This window comes from Oreochromis aureus, linkage group 7 (assembly GCF_013358895.1).
Source record: "Oreochromis aureus strain Israel breed Guangdong linkage group 7, ZZ_aureus, whole genome shotgun sequence".
Lineage (NCBI taxonomy): Eukaryota > Metazoa > Chordata > Actinopteri > Cichliformes > Cichlidae > Oreochromis > Oreochromis aureus.
The window spans coordinates 61,309,016-61,329,915 of NC_052948.1; the positions used below are offsets into that span (position 1 = coordinate 61,309,016).

Here is a 20,900-nt window from a genome sequence, read left to right on the forward strand (position 1 = left end):
AGTAAAGTACTGATACCTGAAAATTCAACTCAAGTACAGTAACAGAGTATTTGTACTTCGTTACATCTCACAAACGCTCGACGGTAGTGAAAGTTAAAATGGGCATAGACAAAAAACTCTGAATTGAAATGATGGCGTAGAAGTATAACTTGCAAAGGAGAAATTGCTTAGAATCATATTTGTGTGCAAAGTCAGCAAGCTTCAAAGTCAGATGCTGTTTGCTAAACTCCACCCTTGATGGTTCAAATCCACAAAACGCACCACACCTCAGAGCAGCAGACCATAGAAATCATGGGACTTATTTCTAACGGAGCCTTAGGTCCACCCTGCCCTGCTACACCAGAACTTGGGATTTCTACTACTCTAACTACCAATTTCCACTTTAAACCATATGTTGAATCAGCAAATGGTGAAGATGTATCTTATAAAGTTGATAATAATGTAAATTAGTTGAAGTTGCTAAATTATTTCTCCTCAGCAGTTCAGTATGACTGGATTTAAAAGGGAAATGTTGTACTTGGGTGAAGTTATTTTGGCGACAGTCAGTTGAAGTTTTCCTCTATAGTGAAAAGCTCTTTTTCCCCTTGTAAAGTAACTTGCTCCAAGAGCCAATAGCAAACCAGTGACGTGTGAAATGATTCTGCTGACACTGCTTCAAATGTATGTTTTTCCACACTTACACTTTGTAGACAGTTCCTGCGCACTCACAGCGCACGTTTCCAACCACAGACAGTGAGTTACATTCATTTCCTCCCACCTCAAAACTGATTGTGGAATGAAAAACCAAACCACAGACGGACAAACGTTGACCTTTCCATGTAGGTCCAGTCAGACCATCTCTTACACAGTGAGAAATATACATGAGCATATTACAATGAAGGAATTGGATATTTTTTATTGTAAAAACTAATCTGATACAATATGTGGTTATAAACAAATAACTTATATGAGTGTAGACAGACTTTGTTTTTAAAAAAAAAACAAACCTTTTAAGCTACTTACATTTATTTAAATTGAATTTCTGTGTCTTTTGCTGCATGATGAATGCAATGCATTGTTATAAATATCACTTCCTTGTCCCCGATGTCTGCAGCATAAACCCAGGGAACTGAATTTGAGTGTGAAGTCAGTGAGGTCAGGAGGAGCAGAAATGGGCTCAGAAGCAAAATATCATGAATTTGAAGCTCTACTGAGGTATTTTATTTTTCATTTTCATTCTAGCAAAGGTTTTGTTTTTTTCATTTTAAACTTCTTTGTGATAGAAAGTCTAACAAGGACACCCAGGCAAGGTTAAAGTAGAAACTGGAGGTGGCTGCGGTAATGGCCTAGCAGAGCACCTGAAGGGAGGAAACGCAGCATTTGTTGATGTGCACGGGTTCTAGCCCTACATTGACCATGGGCCCATCGGTGGGCCCATTTTACAGCTAAATATAAAGGGTTGGTCAATAAAGGGCTAGCGTCCAGGTAGACATTTTCCTCAAAGGATTAAAGGGAAGCTTAATATTTACAGTTAGTTGGTCTAATTACTTCTGACCAGAAATATTCCTAAACAGTTAATTTTCAGGGTGGATGGAGAGTAAGGATGAGGATCCAAATGCAGGAAGCCAACTTTTTACCTGCCACTTTTTGAAAACTTTTTTTTAACATAAAAAAAAAGCACTACTCTTTTTTTGTTGCTCACTCCAGTTCTGTTCAGCTAGCAAGACTAAAGTACTGAAGAAGTCAAAGTCAGCTTTATTGTCAAAAACCATATGTACAGATCATACACAGGAATATGAAACTGCAGTCCTGCCACGGCCCTCAGAGTTACACTAAAACAACAGGAAGATAAAAAGATCAAAATCTCATGTACAATACAATCTTATATAAACATCAGTGTTCAACACAGTCCCAGTGTTTGTGGGTAAGAGTTTGTGTGCAAGTGTGGTGAGGGAATCAGTGAAGGGCGATAGTGAAGGTTCAGGGTTTCTTATGTCTGGGGGGTTCAGAGGGAAGAGGTGAATGCAGGTCTGGAGTTCATGAGAGTCGAGAGGGACAGAGCAGGGAGAGAATTCAGCATCCTGACAGCCTGATGTATGAAGCTGTCTCTCAGTCTGCCGGTTCTAGCCCGGAGGCTCTTCAGTCTCCTTCCCGATGGCAGCAAACTGAAAAAGTTGTTGGACGTATGAGTGGAGTCACCTGTAATGCAGAGGGCTTTTTGGGTGAGGTGGGTGCAGTAGACGTCCTGGAGGGAGGGAAAAGGAAATGTAGCTTTTTCTGTCAGGACACAGTGCAGGAGCCATATCACACATTGGAATTTGAAGGACATACAGACACAGACAGTTGATTGTTTGGGCTTGTTCTATCAGATATTTTGAGACCGTGAAGTTCCAGTTTGAATATGCAGATTGGAATGTGACTTAGGCAGGGTGATCAACTGGTCGCTTGAGAAATCTTCTGAAACATCAGCATCATCAGGTCTACAGTGAAGTCAGCATGAAGACTCTCAGCCTGACGGTGGGACTGCTGCTTGTACTGTTTGCTGTTTACCACAGTGATGCCTGCAAGTCTGCTACTTGCACTTGTGTTAGACTAGTTCTTTGAATTTTCTGTCTTTCTCTTCATTCACATGGAGAGTGAGACGGGGGAGGATATCAAACTCATATAAGTTCATGGTCATGAAGACCAGTGTTGATCTTAAGTTCTTCACGGTAATTTTCTCACTCTTCAAAGTCGGATTGAATCCTTGTGGAAAGTGTGGTCACATGTCCGGCATGTCCTTCACTGAGACAGATTGTTTTCCTTAAATTTGTTTTTCTATCTTCTGTCTCTATCTTTTATGTCTTTGCTTAATAATCTTGCTCCAAGACATAAAATAGGATCCTTCAAACTGTGTTTTTCATTAAGATATAACAAATTGTATTTTTGTTGCCTGAATGAGTGTTAACCTTAATTATATCTGGTATGTTGGAGAAGTCATTAGAAGCAGCTGCAGCACTGAGTAATCCCTGTTTTTCTGTTACAGCTAAGGCAGTGATTTCACCTGACTTTTGCTGTTTTCACTTCTTTGACAAACGGATCCCAAAGGCGAACATCGTCTCCATCGTGAAAACTCACAGTCAATGCTCCACACCAGCATTTGTGTAAGTTTGTCTTTCACTGTCTCTTTGATTCGATCACTAATGTTTGCCAAGAAGTCATGTATAAGCAATGTATGATCGTCCACATTGAAGCCATAACTCTGCTATTAGCAGTAAAATATGGGAATACAAGAACCAAAAAATGATACAGACTTTACTGCACGATCAAGACACGATCAAGACAGTCTGTTTCTGTGTGAACCAGACTGCAGAGTGGGCAATGGAACAATGTGTCAAACAAGAGAGAGTGAAAATTGAACCAATGATGCCAATGAATGTCACAAGCCAAAATTCATCAGTCAATTTCAAGTTACTTTGTAAACTGTTGCTGAAATTTTAACCCCTTCATTCTTTACCTGCTTAATTACAGCTGCAGAATATAGAAAACATTTATTTTATGCTGATTTCTTTCTTTCTTTCTTTTTTTTTTACATTATCACAATATCAGCTTCATAATTTGGGAATTATGTTAATCCCGTATGTAAAACTCAGTTGATAAAGTGTCTTCCCTCATTAATATCCCATAATCATCTGAAGGTGGTCTTACTGTAAGATGGGAGCATTTAAGAGCCACATGAAGTGCCAGACGACATAAAGTTAGATGGCAGGATTAGTGAGTGCAAAGACAGAGTGCTGAAAAAGTCTCCAATGTTTTGTTGATCTGCACAAAAGGTTGCATGAATGTAATGTGGTTTATATGCTGCCAAGAGACGGTGGTGACTATCAAAGTAAAGCCAATGAGATTTGATAAGGGAATCAAGGCATTGTCGTTCAAAGAAATAATACATACATACAAAAAACACCTTTCATAACAGGGAACACCCTCAGATCCATTTTTGTATGTCTGTATTGGCACTGCACTGGATGAATTTTACTCATCCATCCTCTGCTTTTCTGTTGTGGGGTTCCCTCTAAGAATCCTTTGTCCTTTCTATAATAAGTACAAGTGATGCATCAGAAACCACTGACATTTAAGTGCACTCTTTTATCTCAAAAAACAAAACAACCCCCCCAAAATTCTTCAGCTAGCTTTATATCTGGACAAGAAAATGGGAAACAGTGGTTTCAAACTGTTGATGCGTAGGTATTTTGTCTACACGTCATTAAAACTCTATACATTTTCTTTTTAACAGTACGTTTTGTTATATTTTAGTCTTTTGTGTCACATGCATGTGTTTAATGGCAACACGTGTTTCTTAACTTGAGGTCTGCAAACTGGCACAGTTGAAAGTACGTGCATCAAATGCATCTAAATAGGTTACGGGTGCATCTGTAACCTGGGTTTTTGTACACATCTAAAAGCAGCACTGATAAGATCTTGGGAACATCATGAAATCTCCATCACTTCAGTCTGCACCACGAAACATTTGCATAGAGATGAGAACTGAGTCACGATGTGCTTGTAACGTAGTTCACCCTGGAGGAGGTAGAAACTTTAGCTGCCATTCTTTGTTTGTAAAGTCCTTGGATGAAATTTTTTAGCTAAGAAACCATGAACTTTGACTTTTTACACAAGGAGATAGAACGATTAGTTTACCCAACAGAAAAGAAGTTCTATATCTGAAAATAGTCATGTTATGAAAACTTCAAAGCTCTCTGCCTACAAAGTACAAAGTGAAAATGTGGTGGAACTGCACAGTAAAAACAGCACAGTTTCTTAGAAAACTCTCGAGTGTTGTTTTTTCCAGTTCTCTGTGGCAACATCACTGAAGTAGAAATCTAAACCAAATATTTCTGCCTGTAGGACCAAGACAGTCTAATCCACAACTGCAATAAATTCAGCATTCTGGGACACAGAGATTTGACCTCTGAAGTCTCATTTATCGTTTCTTGTTCTGCAGTTAATATTTAGTTGATATTATAGGATCTGTGTACATAACCTTAATGTATATTTCCCTCCCTATGTCAGCAAAGTTAACTGTATCTCGCAGCACAATCACTGGAGCTGGAAATGAAGCCAATGCTTCATTCAGACTGCACTGCCTTGAGTAATTACACGAGGTTGTTTCTATGATTCAGTCCCCAAAGACTTGCAAATGGAAATAACCACCTTAACAGCAGAAATGAAAGTTTAAAGCTTGGTAACAAAATTCACAAAATCTGTCCATGGAGGGATTTTTTTCTACATAACTATCCCCTTTAAACTGTACAGAGGCATAATAAGGACACTGCCCGTAGCCACTCCCTATTAGCCAGTAAATTCATTAATATAGACCTCTTGACCTCATGACCTCTCTCACATGTGCACAGAGCCAGTCTGTGGGAGTCAGAATTGTGGCTGGGCTGTAATGGATCAAATACTCAAATTTCACTCAGTGTGATAGTGCAAACCAGTTTAGAACTTTTTTGTAATGTGTGTTTGTTTATTTATTTTCAGTTAATTGTCTCTCTCCATTAAGATGAAACTATCACAAAAATCAGAGACTTTTCATTTCAAGTGAGCAAACCTACAAATTTATCCGGCAATCAAATAATTTTCTTTCTTTCTTTTTCCTCAGAATTTCAGTGGAATAATCAGTTGCCCACTTTCACTTGTGTAGCTCTAAATTTGGTACAACTACAGTTAAGTAAGTTCTTATCAGGTTCAGTAAGATCAGTACATGCTGAGTAATTGTGATAAGCATAATACATCTCAAATTTTAAGCTTTGTGGTAGAAGCAGCAGGAGTTTTTTGACCTCCAGCCAGGCCTAGTGATGGGTACTCAAGGACTTACAATTCTGCATTTGGGTGGTGAGTCAGTCTATTCCCCATCTGCTTGGGGAAACACAACTAATTTTGTGAAAACCACACACAAAATGTCAGGCATGATTGCGATCAGTTTCCTTTGTCTATTAAAACCCCGTAAAAGAACCTGAAAACTAGAGGTAACCTGTGCAGATATAAACACTGATTACACTCTCCCCCACTTCCGCTGATTCTAATCTGTCAAATGTCCCCTTACTCTAACTTTCTTCCGCAGTTGCACGAGCGGTGGTTTGAGTGTGCTTTCGTGTCGGGGATTTCTGAGTTTGGGGCGGAAAGGTTGACATCACAGAGATAGAAAAGGCATAGGATTTATATTGGATGCACGGCTGGTCAACATCAGATAAAAACACGACGAAGAAGATCCTCCTCATCCCTCCGCTCTCAGCATCATGAAGACTCTCTGCTTCTCTCTGGGACTGCTGCTGCTCGCAGCCTGCTGCTGTGATGCCATCCGTGAGTGTTTATCCCTTTATGACTCCTTGCATTTGTTTGAAAATTTATAGCTGACATGTTGATACTGACTTAATTTTTTTACCTTGCTCTCAGCGAAAGGCGTAAAGTTCAGCACAGCTCCTGGAACCTGCTGCTTCAACTTTAAAATGAATGCAATACCGGTGAAGTTGGTGTCCTTCATCACCCATACGCACAGCTCCTGTCCCAAGAAGGCATACATGTAAGTTTGATATTTTCAATGAATAAAGTATAAAAATGGATATGTGAAGTTTAGACAGGCCTTCTGCAAGATCTCAATCAAAGCAGTGTGAATAAAACGATTTTTGTGTGCATGTTTTGCAGAGTCCACACTGTCAGAGGAAAAAAGATCTGCTACACTCAGAGCTTCCAGTGGGCTCAGGACATGTATCGGCTCCACAACACTGAAGGCAGCAGCTAGCCACCACGAAGATCTTCAGCTATCAGCTATCGGCTTCAGTTAATAATTGACTGCTTTTTTAAGGCCTTATGGCTTAGCTTCGTATTTGTATTTTTATAAAACTGGCTTAAAAATAAACAAAAAAATGCATGCAAGTTCTCTGAAAAGACTGTTAGATGGTTACGTGAGTGATCAGATGTGCGTTAGGTATGTTTTGTGCAGGGGAAGAACTGTAAAGAAATAATAATACAAAAGTGCTTTTTACTCTGCTGCCTCAAGCTCAAAGCTGTAAAAAGATCTTTATAAACTCATTAAATACAGATCTTAAAAAAACTGTAATCCAGTGTTTCTCAGTCTCTTGTTTTCATTTGAACAACTCTTTGAATCTGTAAAAATGATAAAAGGTATTCAGAGATAATAACCAGAGAAACAGCAAAAACTAGAACTGAATTACCTTTTAAACTAGGTTGGTGCAGCGCCACTTCTGCCTTGGTGTATTTTTAAAACAAGCCCACGTTTCAGCAGGTTTGAGTAGTGTCACCAGCAGACGTGAGAGCAACTTCTATGAAAAGATGGTTGCATGTGCTGATTCAACCGGGGACCCAATTTTTGGCCACAAATTGACTGAATTCCCTAATTGTATACAAAATGATCAAAACGTGCTCCAGCTGAAGGAGCAAAATTCAGTTGACTCAATCAATCAATTAATGCTTTTGTATTAGTCTAATAATGCCATACAATACACAGTGTATAAATCTACTAACCTCATGAGGTTCACTCCATTGTTTTAGGCACGACTGTAAACATTGCATCCAAAGTTATTTCAGTACATTTCAGCTTGTGAAACTGTAATTTTTACACCTGTGAGGATTCTTTGTTTTGACACCAAGTAAAATCTTTACATTAAAACCACGGACTAAAAACAGCTGAAGAAAGATAAAAAGATCATGAACCCAACAGTGACTGCTGGTGTGTGTCACAGGCCTCACAGTCACCTTTTAAAGAAATCTATAATAGCTCATTTTACTGGCAAGTATGCTGTGACTCATGTGTAATTCTGGGGTACACTGACATTCGTAAGCACATTAGAAAGCATGTAGGGGGATTTAATCTGAAACGAACAAAGACGACCTGCACCAGTCGGCATTTATCGGAACGTAGTTAAACCACAAGCTGATCTGTCATTGTGATAACATCTGTGAGGTTTTAGCTCTTACGCTTGTTTCTGTGTGAACGTGTACTTATCTTAAGTCATCCGTTGTCTCTGTGTGTGTGTGACCACCCCTCAGCGATGGCTAGAGTTCAGTCTTCACTGATAGCATCAACACAGGCTGCAGACCTGCGGTGCAACACGCAGCATTATCGGTTCAATCTTCAAACACAATTTACTGCAAGCAGCTGGGCAACAATGACACCCACCACCCCAATCTAGGTCGCTTATAAGATTAAGAAAATTTTACACTTACGTAATTAAAAAAGTTCAATCAGTTAACGGCTTATGACACTTAGCATGAATTTTTTTCAGGCGAGATAAGGTTTATTTGTCATATATATATTGAAAGTCTACATAAAGGGACTGTGCTTACCAAGAAGAGGGTTTCAGATAATGAGGTGTATGTACAAATAATCTCTGTGAATCAAAAGCTCTTGCTTTCTAAACGACATTTTGTACCGTGATTCAATCAAAGTCCTCTAGCAGATTTCAGGAATATCAATCTGGAAATGAATAGAAGGTGTTCTCTATACGAAATATGGATAAAAATCAGTTACATTTTATTTAAAATGCCAAATCACAACAAGAGTTGCCTCAAGGTGTAACAGTGGAAAGGAAAAATTCCCTTTTAACAAGAAGAAACCTACAGCAGAACCAGGCTCAGGGAGTGAAGGGAAGCCAATACAGGAGAAATCTGCTCTCTCTTTCTAGTCCCTGTCAGGACTCTTGCTGCACCATTTTGGATTAAGTGAAGGCTTTTCAAGAGTTTTTAGGACTTCGTGATAATAATGAATTACAGTAGTCCAGCCTAGAAGTAATAAATGCACAAACTAGTTTTTCAGTGTCACTCTGAGACAGGATATTTCTAATATTAAAGATAATTTTAGATATTGCACAAATGGAAGAAAGCAGTCTTACATATTTGTTTATTATGCGCATTGAAGGACATATCCTGGTCAAAAATGACTCCAAGTTTACCCACAGTGTTACTGGAGGCCAAGGTAATGCCATCCAGAGGAAGCATCTGGTTAGATACCATACTTCAGAGTACAGCAACTCTAGTTTGATCGGACATGTGCCCTGTGACTCGCTGGTAGTCTGAATATTCTCTGCAGCAGTAGAAACACAGGAAAAAGATTTCAATAAAGTCTCTTCATAACCATATGTTCATACAACTAAACTGGATTCTCACTGATGTTACATTGGTTTTTAGTGTTTAGCATGAATCCTTTTAATCAACATACACTCCCTAGACAGTTCATTAGTTATATGCTACTCCTACCACCTTTTGCTCTCAGAGTTTCTGTGATTTTTCCTGTCATATATTTAGGAAACTGCAGTAAACGTTTCTCAGACAATTTGGTCCGTGTTGACATCAGAGCATCACACAGCTGATCAGCTGCACATCCATGATGTGACTCATTTGTTCCATCACATCCCATGTTCAGGTAGGCTGTGGTGTTTAAAAGATGCTCAGTTAGTAGCCAAAGTGGGGCCCAAAGTGTGCCAAGAAAATATCCCCCACACTGTTACACCAGCAGCAGCCTGAGCCACTGATATCAGGCAGGATAGAGCCATGCTTACATGCTGCTTACACCAAATTCTGACCCTACCATCTGATTGTCACAGCAGAGACTGAGACTCATCAGACCAGGTAACAAATTTTCACTCATCTCTTTTGATTGAGAGATGCTCTTCTACGTACATTGGTAACGATGTAACGAGTGGTCCTTTGAGTTACTGTTGCTTTCCTATTAGTTGAAGCAATTTGACCATTTTGTTCTGACCTTCAGGATCTATTAAAGCATATTCTCCCACAAAACTGCTGCTCACTGAATATTTTATTTTTTCGGAGAATTCTCTGTAAACCCCAGAGACGGTTGTGTGGGAAAAAGCAGATCAGCAGTTTCTGAAACCCTCAGACCTGTCTGACACCAACAACCAGGCCACTTTCAAAGTTGTTAAAGTCAAGTTTTTTCTCCATTCTGATGCTCAGTTTGAACTTCAGCAAGCCATCTTACTTAAATGAACTGACTTGAAATTTGCTTAAACCAGCGGTTGAAATTTGCCTTTTATGCTCTTCTGCCGCTCCCCTTCAGGAAATCAAAATGTAAAGAGCAGGGGAGCAGGTCACATCACCCTAGTGACCCAGATAATGGAGAAGAAGCCTCTAACATGTTAATACTGTCAAAAGGTTTATTTGAATCAAAACCACCATCTTTCCATAATGGAACATAGGAAGAATCCAATTGCAGGACAAAAATTTTCTCCAAAATTCCAAATCTTTAACCCAAGACACAGATCAAGACATTAGCAGGTGATAATGTTAGAGCAAAGAGCTGACAAAAAAGTAAGGTAAAAAATCAGGTAAAAGGTCCATACACAGAATAATAACTGCAAAGATGAGATTACTGAATTGCAACTATAACAAGACAGACTAAGGAGATTAATGAGTAATGGGAAAAAGGTTTTGCACAAAAAGGGCAGGAAAGTGGACAAAAGGTAGACATTTTACATGTTGCAAATAAATTGCTTCTAAACAAATAGAGAGATGAATAAAAGATAAAAATAAAAATTGTGATACTGCCATGTGAACATGAGTAAACCCCCAGAACCACATGCAGGGTGGGCATCTGGCTGGCCATCCTTTGATATGGTTTCTTGGTTAGGGTTAGAGATCACTGTGGTCTCAAAAAAAGAGAAAAGAATAAAATGTTTACACTGCATGTCTTTAGGGACTGTATGTGTCTAATTTGAGCTAGAATGCCTTTGTTGCTGAATCTCCATGCATCTCATATGCATCATATCATTGTATGAAAAACTGCTTGGTAATAGAAAAAATATTTGTGTAAATATATTTTGTGGGCAGCTGCTTGTATGCGTTGCCTGATTCTTCCCAGACCATCACTGTAACCTGCATATAGCATGTTGCAGAAAGTGATGATTAAGGACTATTGGTGACAGTTATGAAACATTAGAGGTTTAATGGTGGAAACATTATGACTATGTATGTTGTAAAGACAATGCAAACGCTTTGCAGAATGAGTGGTTTGTCTGACCTTGTTTTATCACACAATCAGAGTGGCGGTGAGCCCCTCAAACTTCCTGTTGCCTTATATTTGTTTTATATTTTTTTTTCCACTTTTCTTAGAACGGCTTTGAATATGCAGATGAGGACATGTGAGCATGTCAGACTTAAGCCGAGTGAAGCAGGACAATTCACTTCAGATAACATCTGAAACACCAGCATCATCAGGTCTACAGCGAAGTCAACATGAAGACTCTCAGCCTGACCGTGGGACTGCTGCTCGTGCTGTTCACTGTTTACTACTGCGACGCCTCACGTAAGTCTGTTAGTCTACTTCCTGCTTCACACTGGAGGGAATTTCTACTGTGAATGTGAAATTCTGCATTTTTCTGTATTTTAGTGATTAAAGCAAAAATGAAACTAATTATTATATCAGGGAAATGACAAATGATTGAAAGATTTTTATGTATCTATATTTTAAAAATTCCCCTCTTGCAGCGCTGTGGTGGTCGGATCCTCTACCAGGACTGTATTACGTATATTTGTGTGTGCATGTGTATACAATTATATTTATAAATATGAAGCTATGTATAAGCATATATACAAATTTTACAATTTTGGTTGGATGGTGAAGTTTCAAAAGGTTATTTAAATATCCAGCACCTAACTTTGCCCTCAAATATTGTGTGCTATTTAATATTACTGTCCAAGTGTAAAAAGGTATCATTAGCATAAGCTAAAATGCATTTAACCATTTTCTTTTAAAATCTTCTGTCACATAAAAATAATACAAAAAATATTTACATTTTAAATTATATTAAAAAGGAGAGTTTGTTAGCTGCAGTTTAATCTTTGTTCAAACACAAGTGCAACAGCTGGGCCATCAAACTCATTCATATTCATAAAGAACAATACTGATCTCAAGTTTCCCTGTAGCACCTAAAAAAATGTGTTATCGCGTATCAATCCAGGCGATTTACAGCCTGAGAAACAAAAATTCATCAGACAAACATTTGCACTTTCTGCTCTTCTGCATTCCATGCATCTACTGTCATTTAATATTTTAAATTACTATATATAATTTTACTTTACATGCTTACACACTAGTATCTGTGCAACAGAAAAAGCAGCAAACTGAATAAAGAAGCCTTACCCAGTTTAAAAACACTAGGACATAGAATATGAGCCTTCAAACTGTAAGTTTTGTTTAGATATAAATTGAAAAGAAGTTGCAACATAGAGTCGTAGCACTAAAACATACCCTGTGTTTGTCTCTTACAGCTTCTGGAATGGGTTTAGTGCCACCTGATCTTTGCTGTTTTAAATTCTTTGATAAAAGGATCCCAAAGGTGCACATCCTCTCCATCAGAAAAACTCACAGCAAATGTTTAACAGAAGCCTTTGTGTAAGTTTGTACTTCAACATCTCTGTGGTGCCCTCACTAATATTTGCAAAGCAATGTATTATCCTTCATTTCTATGAAGAATAAAATCTGTGATATGAGAACAAAATAATGACACGGATTTTTTTGCAGGATCAACACGCCCAGAGGCGATTACTGTGTGAGACAGAGTGATGACTGGGCAATGGAAGAGTTCGTCAAACGCCACAATTAAGACATGAAGAATCTACCATGACCCCAATGACCGGCAAATAGCGCTGGAGTTTTAGCTCTTTGTACTTTGCCTGCTTAAGTAGTCTTACTATTATTGAAGTGAGGATACTTTTATTTTGCATTTATCAGCTTAATTATCAGCATAAGTTTAGTAAAAAGTAGCATCTCTGAAAAGGGAATTTGAGTATTTGTTATTTGTTTGTCTCTCACTCACTTTGGCAGCAGAACTTTAAAGATTTAAAGATTGAAATTTAAAGGGATTTCACTCGGGTCGTTCCTGTTTAGTTAATGAATTCTCCCTGAATACTTGGTTTTTTTTTTTTTTGTAGTGCAGTGTTTCTGAGTCCTAACCAGGACAAAAAAGTAGCAGGCACAGAAATGTGCTAATTTATGTCACTTTGATTCCTGCCGACCTGAGAACAGAGACTATGTCAAGTCTTGTTAAACCAGATAATCCCTGCAAGAGCTTCATGTGACGACGATAGTCTTCAAGTTGAAGTGTGACAGTAACAATGAAGGAAAGTTCATCCATGATAACGCAAACAGTTATCCTGCTGCAATATGAATCGTTCTCCACAAAGATATAAATCACTGCTGGAGGACATCACTGAAGAATGGAGGGCTGCTTCTCCTCAGTCAGGGTGTAGCTAATTTAGATCAGTCCATCTTCTCACCACCATGTTTCACTGTAGCTTCGATCCACTGTGGTATCCATCCCTCGCCTGTTTCTCTCCTTACATATGCCCCTATTTTCCTGCCGCTAATATCTAACTGAGAGTTATCATTAAAAACAGTTTTAAATTATTTTGATGCCTTAGACGTTTACATGATTTCCACATTCAGATAAAAATAGTGCGCACATTAAATGCATTCTCAGAATTTGATATGTATATATACATATATATATATATGTATATATATATGTATATATACATATATATATATATGTATATGTATATATATATTTCTCCAGTCATTTTACCATTTACTTTCACCGTGCCATTGTTATGCAGATACAGTGTGTCGAAAGCATTTATATATCTCTGTATATTGTTTTTCTTTGTTCATTAAAGTTGCATTTCACAAAACTCATCGACTCTGTCTGACAGTGTATCAGTGTATCACATGATCAACTGTGCTTTTATGCCATGGGCTTCTCTTTGAATTCATCAGAATAGTGAATAAAATCAATAAAATATCCTACATAAACTTTAAAATATGCTCACTTTCCTTTAAAATACAACAAATTTTAAACTATAAAAATGCTGCTGAAAACATTCGAGTAAAAATTGTTTGTCATTTTAGGAAAACTTTATAACAACAATCACAAGGGTGCTGAATTTCTCGCCTTGCGCCGAAGTTCAGGTATGCTTGTTGTATTTATGTCGGTGCTTGTTAGTGGTGAGCGCTGCATATTCAGGCCTGTGGGACTCATCGAGACACTCTCAGACACTGAGCCATGGCTCTGTGCTACATACAGAGATTTCTGCACCTCTTGGTATTTAGTGACACTTTGTATATAGTTTATTTTATGGCAATGGCAATTTTATTTAGCTAGTACATTTCATCACAAGCCAACTCAATGTGCTTAACACAGAAGAACGTAAAAACCCATGTTGGTTTACAATGCCAAAGGCAGTGAAAACGGCAAAATACAATAAAACTGTTCTGTCGTGATGGGTCATTGGAGTCTAATCTCCAAATACATTAACTATCTCAATAAATCATGTTTAAATTCTTCCAAGTGATCTTTCCTTATGAAATATTTCTTAATGATAGAAAGCATAATCTTATTGCTGTGATTATCAAAACTAAGAATGATACCAATTCCTGACTTGTCGACTGTATCTTAGAGACAGAGATGATAAATATGAAAAAAATTGCCTCTGACTTCCTGTAACAGCAACTAGTATTTCCGTCTATTCTCTGATCAGTTCTAAAAGGTTTCGATACATCCAGCAGTTAATATAATCAGTTTAATCAGTTAATGTAATCAGGTGGCACATTAATGTTCAAGGAACTGACCTTCCAGCCCATTGTTCCTACAGTGGTGGTAGTTTCAATCATTATGCAAATGTACTGTTTATAAGGTTTGGGGAAACCTGCAGTCAGCTGAGACTGAAGAAGTCACTTGGATGAGTGACGAAACGTTTCTCCCACTGAAAACGCTACGTCCAGATGAACAGAATCAATTTTTGGCGGTTCTGTTTAGAAGTTGATAAGTTTGTGAACAGAGGTTAGATCATCAGAGGAATGTGATAAGTACCACTGTGTATTATCTGCATAAGAATGGTAGGCTATATTATGATTCTTTATGGCCATACTGAGTGGAAACATGTAAAGGTTAAATAGTAATGGACCCAGGACAGACCCCTGAGGAACCCCTTGTTGAATTTTCATTTGTGCAGATCAGAAACTGCTAGTTGAGACATAAAAACTTAAAAACCCTTTAGATATGAAGAGAGGCATCATTAAAAACCAGACCTGTCAAACCAGCTGTGTCATGAAGCCCTTGAATCAGAATGTCAGTGCCAAAAACAGCAGTGATATCAAGAAGGATTAAAATCTAAACTTTTAGTGAGTCATTATTGATCTTTAGGTCAGTGATGACATTAGAAAGAGTTGTTTCTGTGCTTAAGTGGTTCTGAAACCTGAATGGTACAGTCATAAAGACTGTGAGAAAAAAGGTATTTATTTTATTTGTCATAATACTGTTGTCAGATAGTTTACTGAGAAAAGATGATTATGTAATACTCATTACTAAACTCTAAATTTTGTCTTTTTAGTTTGCATTTCAGATTCTATTTTTACACCTGATAACACTGCATACAACCTCATAAAGCATAATGTTTAACTTGGTATTTAATATTGCACTGTAATATATCCTTACATGTTCTACTTGTAACTACAGTGCAACATAGAAATTATTAATTTAGAGAAGTAGTTTTATGTCATTTACCATGGCACGCTGTTTCATTACAACACAACGACTTCTGTTTGCCAACGTGTAACAATGATGCACAGTCAGGGTCTGCACTGAATTACATGATTTGTAGTATGAGTGGTGGGACTGCCACATAATAATGGCCCTCGACTGATTAACACATGAAGCTATATCATTGCATCCAGCCCGTGGGCCTTGGGTTTAACATGTGTGGCATACACCGAAATAGCCTTATCACCTTTCTAAGCTTTGATCTTCACTAGTTTAACTGAAAAAAACCCAGTGTCCTCAGATGCCTTCAGATGAATTCACTGCTTCTGATGAGTCATTTCTGTCTTCTTGATTTGTGTTAAGCTGTATTTCTTCAGTGTGAAGGACCTCAAGATGCTGTTCACACTTTCTACAGGAAAGTTTTTGTCTGCCACAGTTGTTGATATAATCTTGTTGAAGACAGCCAGAGCAGTTTTATTTTGTCACTGTGCTTATTTTTTTTTTAAATGAACTACAGTGTAAAGTGTGATTGATCTTACACCAAAAATAAGAAGCTTGTGACTGAGCGTCTTTACACTGAGTATACTGAAAGGTGGTAGTGGAAACAATTTAAATGGATTTAGCTTCAATGGGCAGGTTTTTCTGTATTTTCTGTCCTCTTAGTGGAAAAAGCCTTTGACTGTTGAAATGGTTTAATGTCCTTCCAAAAACTGCATGAAGAGGCCGAGCAAATGTCTGACTTTTTCCAACCCAAAAGCACTCTGGAGCACAAACCTTCACTGAGGCAGCTGTTCTTTAGAAACGTACTATAAGTTCGTAGTGCAGTAAGATGTTCACTTTGTTTACACAAGCATTACGTAGAAGTACGTAATGATAATGGGTATAGCTTTATAAATAACTGGACATGAATAGTTTGAGATCAATAAATAATATTGTTCTACGACTTTAAAGCTATATCACATTTTGGGGTCAACTTGAAAGAAAGGCAGATGTGAAATATAAAAGTGAGGTCAGAGGTCAAATGTCACATGATATTCTAAATCTTGATATGGTACTTTCTAAATGTTCACAACACACAGCACATTTGTAATGATTGTAGTTTTTAAGTTAAGAATCTTGTTGTCAATTTTCTGACAAAATAAAGCGTTAAGTTGACCTTGAAGAGCTCAGTGGAAAGAAGCAAAATTTTAATGGATTGTTAACATGAGCTCTACTCTCCTCCTAAAGGTTTATCTGAATTACTGCAAAACCTTTCTTGCAGATTCCAATTAAAGTGACTAAAACTCACATTTCTTTCTCAATATTTTGGGTACTCATCAGGCAGGAGACCAAGAACCCCATAGTCAGTATGCAACAGTGGTGAAAGAAAAACAGCTTTTTTCTCACTTGTGTTTTTGAGTTTTAGCCCTTTGGCTCAGCACAGCACAGCATGTTACTACATGAAAATATGAAGGTGGTAGGAGAGAAATAAAAATAAGTAAATATTAGGCTAATAGTGCACAGCACAGGCCTGCAACAGAGGCAAAACAAAGATGAAACAATCAAGCGGTGACAGATGTGGCAAGCAGTGAGCTTGTTGTAAACAGACACCAAATATTTTCAGTCATCAACGAGACCTGAAACCCAGTCGCCGAAGTGACTGAAGAGGTAGCAAAACAAACATACGGAGGCCAAATTCTCATAAACTGTTCCCTTGAGGAGCGAAGAAAGCAGGTGAAACATTCCAGAGGAAACACTCCATAAGAATTTGCTGCCAGGTTGTTTTACTGGGAGGTTTGTTATTTATCTAAGACGTGTTGTGTTTGTGCAGCATTTTCAAAACTATCATAAAGTGTATTTAGGTTGGTGTCAGGAACATTGTGCCAGCTTGGAAGTCAAAAAAGCAGCGATAAAGGCTCAGTCTTCAAATACAGTCTCAGTATCTTTATCCTGCAAAATGTCCAGCAGGACTGAATTTTTCAGACATGACCAAACACAGTGTGTAGAAGTTCCTGCTGAGGCCTTGCAGTTCAAACAGAGGTGGAAGCTGATGATTCATTTGTGTTTTATGTGGTGAGAGTTTCACACGGTGCAGAATTTTACATTTCAGCAGGGTTACGCAGTACAGTTACACACTGATATTTTTTTGTATGATCCCAAATCACATCCTATTCTTCCTCAGTGATGTCTACAGCAAGTTTATTTTTCCACACCTGTGCTACAGCATGGATGCTTATTACATCCAACACATCAGTTTGATTCAAGGCACTATAAAAATGAGATATGGCTTTCTTGGCTGGGCCTGGGAGAAGTAACTGCTGATATCCTGCTTTTAATATTGAAAGCAGTTTTTTGGGGGGTTTTGAAGTCTGAGAACTGAATGTATCTAAAAAAGAAAGTGAAGTTGGGGATGTTTATTGTTTACCACAACGATGCCTGTAAGTCTGCTTCTTGTACTTTGTTAGTTCTTTGAATTTTCTGTCTTTCTCTTCATTCAAATGGAGAGTGAGACAGAGCGAGGACATAAAACAGGAGCCTTTAAACTGTATCCTTCAATAATAAATTGTATTTTTGTTGATGTTTGTAGCCTGATGAGCATTAGCCTTAATAATTTCTGATATGCTGGAAGTCCTTAGAAAAAGACACAATATTGAGTAATCCCTGTTTTTTTGTTGCAGCTAATTATGCAGAGACGTGCCCGGCTGGTGTTACTACACTGCCGTTGATGAAGTAGATGATAATCCGGCGTGTTCGGCTGAAGAACGAGAAATCCAATCTCCACCCAATGATCAAGATGGGGGAGAGAGAGAAACTGAAAACAAACCAGCACTCATTAGGAGGCCAGTATGTGGGTGGGGACCCAAATTAAGAGACAGGCAGAGGGTTTTTCACAAGCTTTATTATAAACAGAGAGATAAGCAATGACACAGCGTGGAAATGTGGCAGCGAGAAGATGGTTTTTCAATTTGAAGCTTACTTTGCAGGTCAGAAGTATAAGGTTCTGGAGGCCTGCTTACCACAGTTAGGTTGCTGACGAACTGGCGGCGAATAGATCTTAAGTGCTGCCTCGCTGATTGCCATCAATGGATACTGATGAATGGCTATAGCCTGGAAATATGGTGCACCTAGCATTCAGACAAATATACATCATAATACATAATACATATTATTTTGTGAAAAACTGAGTATCAATATACAAATGCATCAGATATCAGCAAATGTCTCAAACGTTGTCTTGCGATTCTACTGCCGACTTTCACTGCAGCCTGAGTAAAGGAAAGTTGTGCAGAAAGTGAAGATTGGGACTATGCATGCATTATCAGTGCATGTATTTATTGGTAGAGCACTGAGTGGTTTGTTTGAGCGTTTTATCAGATATATTGAGTCCCTGAAACTTCCTGTTGTCTCATGGTACAGAAAAACCCAATCTATTAACCACCTTTGGGGTTGTTGATCATTTTTCCAGTTTCTAAGAAATGGTTTGAATATGCAGATGAGAACATGACTTAAAGCGGGGTGAACGGACCGTTCACTCAGACATCTTCTGAAACATCAGGATCATCAGGTCTACAGTGAAGTCAACATGAAGACTCTCAGCCTGACAGTGGGACTGCTGCTCGTGCTGTTCACCGTTTACCACAGCGATGCCTGTAAGTCTGCTACTTGTACTTGTGTTAGATGAGACGAGAGTGAGACAGAGCGAGTTCATGGTCATGAAGACCAGTGTTGATCTTTAGATCTTCACTCTCACTCTTTAAAGTCAGATTGAATCCTCTGAGTAAACAAGTGTGGTCACATGTCCTTCATTGAGACAGATTTTTTTTAAACTTAAATTTGTTTTTCTATTTTCTCTGTATCTCTATCTTTTACGTCTTTGCTTAATAATCTTGCTCCAAGACATAAAATAAGAGCCTTCAAATGGTATCTTTCATTAACATATAACAAATTGTATTTTGTTACTTAATGAAGCATTAACCTTAATTATATCTGGTATGCTGGAGAAGTCATTAGAAGCAGACACAGCACTGAGTAATCCCTGTTTTTCTGTTACAGCTAAGGCAGTGATTTCACCTGACCTTTGCTGTTTTCACTTCTTTGACAAACGGATCCCAAAGGCGAACATCGTCTCCATCATGAAAACTCACAGTCAGTGCTCCACACCAGCATTTGTGTAAGTTTGTCTTTCACCGTCTCTTTGATTCGATCACTAATGTTTGCCAAGTAAGTCATCTGTAAGCAATGTATGATCGTCCACATTGAAGCCGTAACTCTGCTATTAACTGTAAAATATGTGAATATGAGAGCAAAATAATGATACTGACTTTTCTACAGGATCAAGACACCCAGAAGGCTTTTGTGTGTGAAACAGACTGCAGAGTGGGCAAAGGAACAATTTGTCAAACAAGAGAGAGGAACAACTGAACCAATGCCACAGTCAACAGCTCAAACATCTTTCATGACTCCGATGAATGCTACAAGCCGAAATGCATCAGTCACTCCATGAAGTTGCTTCATAAACTTTTTATTTTTTGCATCATCACAATATCAGTCTAATAATTTGTGGATTATGTTAAACCTCGGATAAATAAATTTCAGTATTTAGTATATGAACAAAACTATTGGGGCACATCTGAATCTTTGAATTCAGGTCTTTTCAGTCTTTTTGCCACAGGTGTATAATATCCACCAAAATGCGATGCAGTCTGTACAAACACTTGTGAACGACTGAGTTGTGTCATGTTGACCCATCTTGATGTGACAATATCTCAAAGAGCTTCATCTGATGAGGAAAGTTTATAATGCAACAATATGCAAAAAACATGTATTCAATCATTTGCTTTCACTATGCAATTTAAACTCTGTATTGTTTTGCTTCATTCTGCATTAAAGTTTCATTTCACAAAACTTAGCGACTTCATCTGACAGTGAATGTAAAAGTATGTGTGGTTTGTGGCTCAGCTCAGGGGAGGGGTGGAGCAGCGGGTTGACCCACACAGCTGTTCTCTATCACCGGGTCACGCCTTCCCCATTTCGCAAGGACGCTGGGACCTGACGAGAGAGCGGTGAGGTGTGCTGAGCCAGAGAAGGCAGCTGAAAAACTCAATTTTTGACACATCCTTGTGTCAAAAATCCTTATTAAATAAAAGAGCTGTCAATGAATAACGTCGTGTGCATGGTGGAATCATTTTTATGTCACTGTGTATTGCTTTGCTTCATTCTTCATTAAAGTTTTATTTCACAAAGCTCATCGACTTTGTCATTCATGCTCTGGCCTATGTTTTGGAGTTCATCAGAATGCTGGTTCATAGACGCAGAACAACTTTGTGACTGAGTTGCTGTTGTTCCCAATCGCTTCTGCTTTGTTCTACTATCACTAAGAGTTAAATTTGGAAT

General features: G+C 38.2%; 3 protein-coding genes across 5 annotated transcripts; all 3 read left to right on the forward strand.

The window, feature by feature from the left end:
• Positions 1 to 1,175: 1,175 nt before the first annotated feature.
• LOC116322411 (monocyte chemotactic protein 1B-like) lies at positions 1,176 to 7,075 on the forward strand. Of its 3 annotated transcripts, none has more exons than XM_031742472.2 (5): positions 1,176 to 1,194; positions 3,005 to 3,122; positions 6,080 to 6,318; positions 6,412 to 6,538; positions 6,661 to 7,075. In XM_031742472.2, exons 3-5 carry the CDS (start codon positions 6,255 to 6,257, stop codon positions 6,755 to 6,757), a joined length of 288 nt encoding a protein of 95 aa, XP_031598332.1. In that variant the 5' UTR covers positions 1,176 to 1,194; positions 3,005 to 3,122; positions 6,080 to 6,254; the 3' UTR covers positions 6,758 to 7,075. The 3 variants fall into 3 exon arrangements, with proteins under 3 accessions (XP_031598332.1, XP_031598330.1, XP_031598331.1); XM_031742470.2 differs by lacking the exon at positions 1,176 to 1,194 and adding an exon at positions 2,301 to 2,496; XM_031742471.2 differs by lacking the exon at positions 1,176 to 1,194 and adding an exon at positions 2,559 to 2,690.
• Positions 7,076 to 11,134: 4,059 nt separating this feature from the next.
• On the forward strand, positions 11,135 to 13,680 carry LOC116322412 (C-C motif chemokine 5-like). Its single transcript, XM_031742473.2, has 3 exons — positions 11,135 to 11,293; positions 12,259 to 12,382; positions 12,512 to 13,680. The coding sequence occupies exons 1-3, from the start codon at positions 11,224 to 11,226 to the stop codon at positions 12,591 to 12,593; spliced, it is 276 nt and encodes a 91-aa protein (XP_031598333.1). The 5' UTR covers positions 11,135 to 11,223; the 3' UTR covers positions 12,594 to 13,680.
• A 5,289-nt stretch (positions 13,681 to 18,969) lies between these two features.
• On the forward strand, positions 18,970 to 20,750 carry LOC116322410 (C-C motif chemokine 3-like). Its single transcript, XM_031742469.2, has 3 exons — positions 18,970 to 19,156; positions 19,560 to 19,677; positions 19,839 to 20,750. The coding sequence occupies exons 1-3, from the start codon at positions 19,090 to 19,092 to the stop codon at positions 20,008 to 20,010; spliced, it is 357 nt and encodes a 118-aa protein (XP_031598329.1). The 5' UTR covers positions 18,970 to 19,089; the 3' UTR covers positions 20,011 to 20,750.
• The last annotated feature ends 150 nt before the right edge of the window (positions 20,751 to 20,900 follow it).

What these genes read in the sequence shown, in the direction of transcription:
- LOC116322412 (XM_031742473.2), top strand. Translation starts at nt 11,224, where the DNA reads ATGAAGACTCTCAGCCTGACCGTGGGACTGCTGCTCGTGCTGTTCACT. An exon ending in TTACTACTGCGACGCCTCAC is followed by an intron (nt 11,294 to 12,258) that starts GTAAGTCTGTTA and finishes TGTCTCTTACAG; the next exon opens with CTTCTGGAATGGGTTTAGTG. An exon ending in TGTTTAACAGAAGCCTTTGT is followed by an intron (nt 12,383 to 12,511) that starts GTAAGTTTGTAC and finishes ATTTTTTTGCAG; the next exon opens with GATCAACACGCCCAGAGGCG.
- LOC116322411 (XM_031742472.2), top strand. Translation starts at nt 6,255, where the DNA reads ATGAAGACTCTCTGCTTCTCTCTGGGACTGCTGCTGCTCGCAGCCTGC. An exon ending in CTGCTGCTGTGATGCCATCC is followed by an intron (nt 6,319 to 6,411) that starts GTGAGTGTTTAT and finishes CCTTGCTCTCAG; the next exon opens with CGAAAGGCGTAAAGTTCAGC. An exon ending in TGTCCCAAGAAGGCATACAT is followed by an intron (nt 6,539 to 6,660) that starts GTAAGTTTGATA and finishes CATGTTTTGCAG; the next exon opens with AGTCCACACTGTCAGAGGAA.
- LOC116322410 (XM_031742469.2), top strand. Translation starts at nt 19,090, where the DNA reads ATGAAGACTCTCAGCCTGACAGTGGGACTGCTGCTCGTGCTGTTCACC. An exon ending in CGTTTACCACAGCGATGCCT is followed by an intron (nt 19,157 to 19,559) that starts GTAAGTCTGCTA and finishes TTTCTGTTACAG; the next exon opens with CTAAGGCAGTGATTTCACCT. An exon ending in TGCTCCACACCAGCATTTGT is followed by an intron (nt 19,678 to 19,838) that starts GTAAGTTTGTCT and finishes ACTTTTCTACAG; the next exon opens with GATCAAGACACCCAGAAGGC.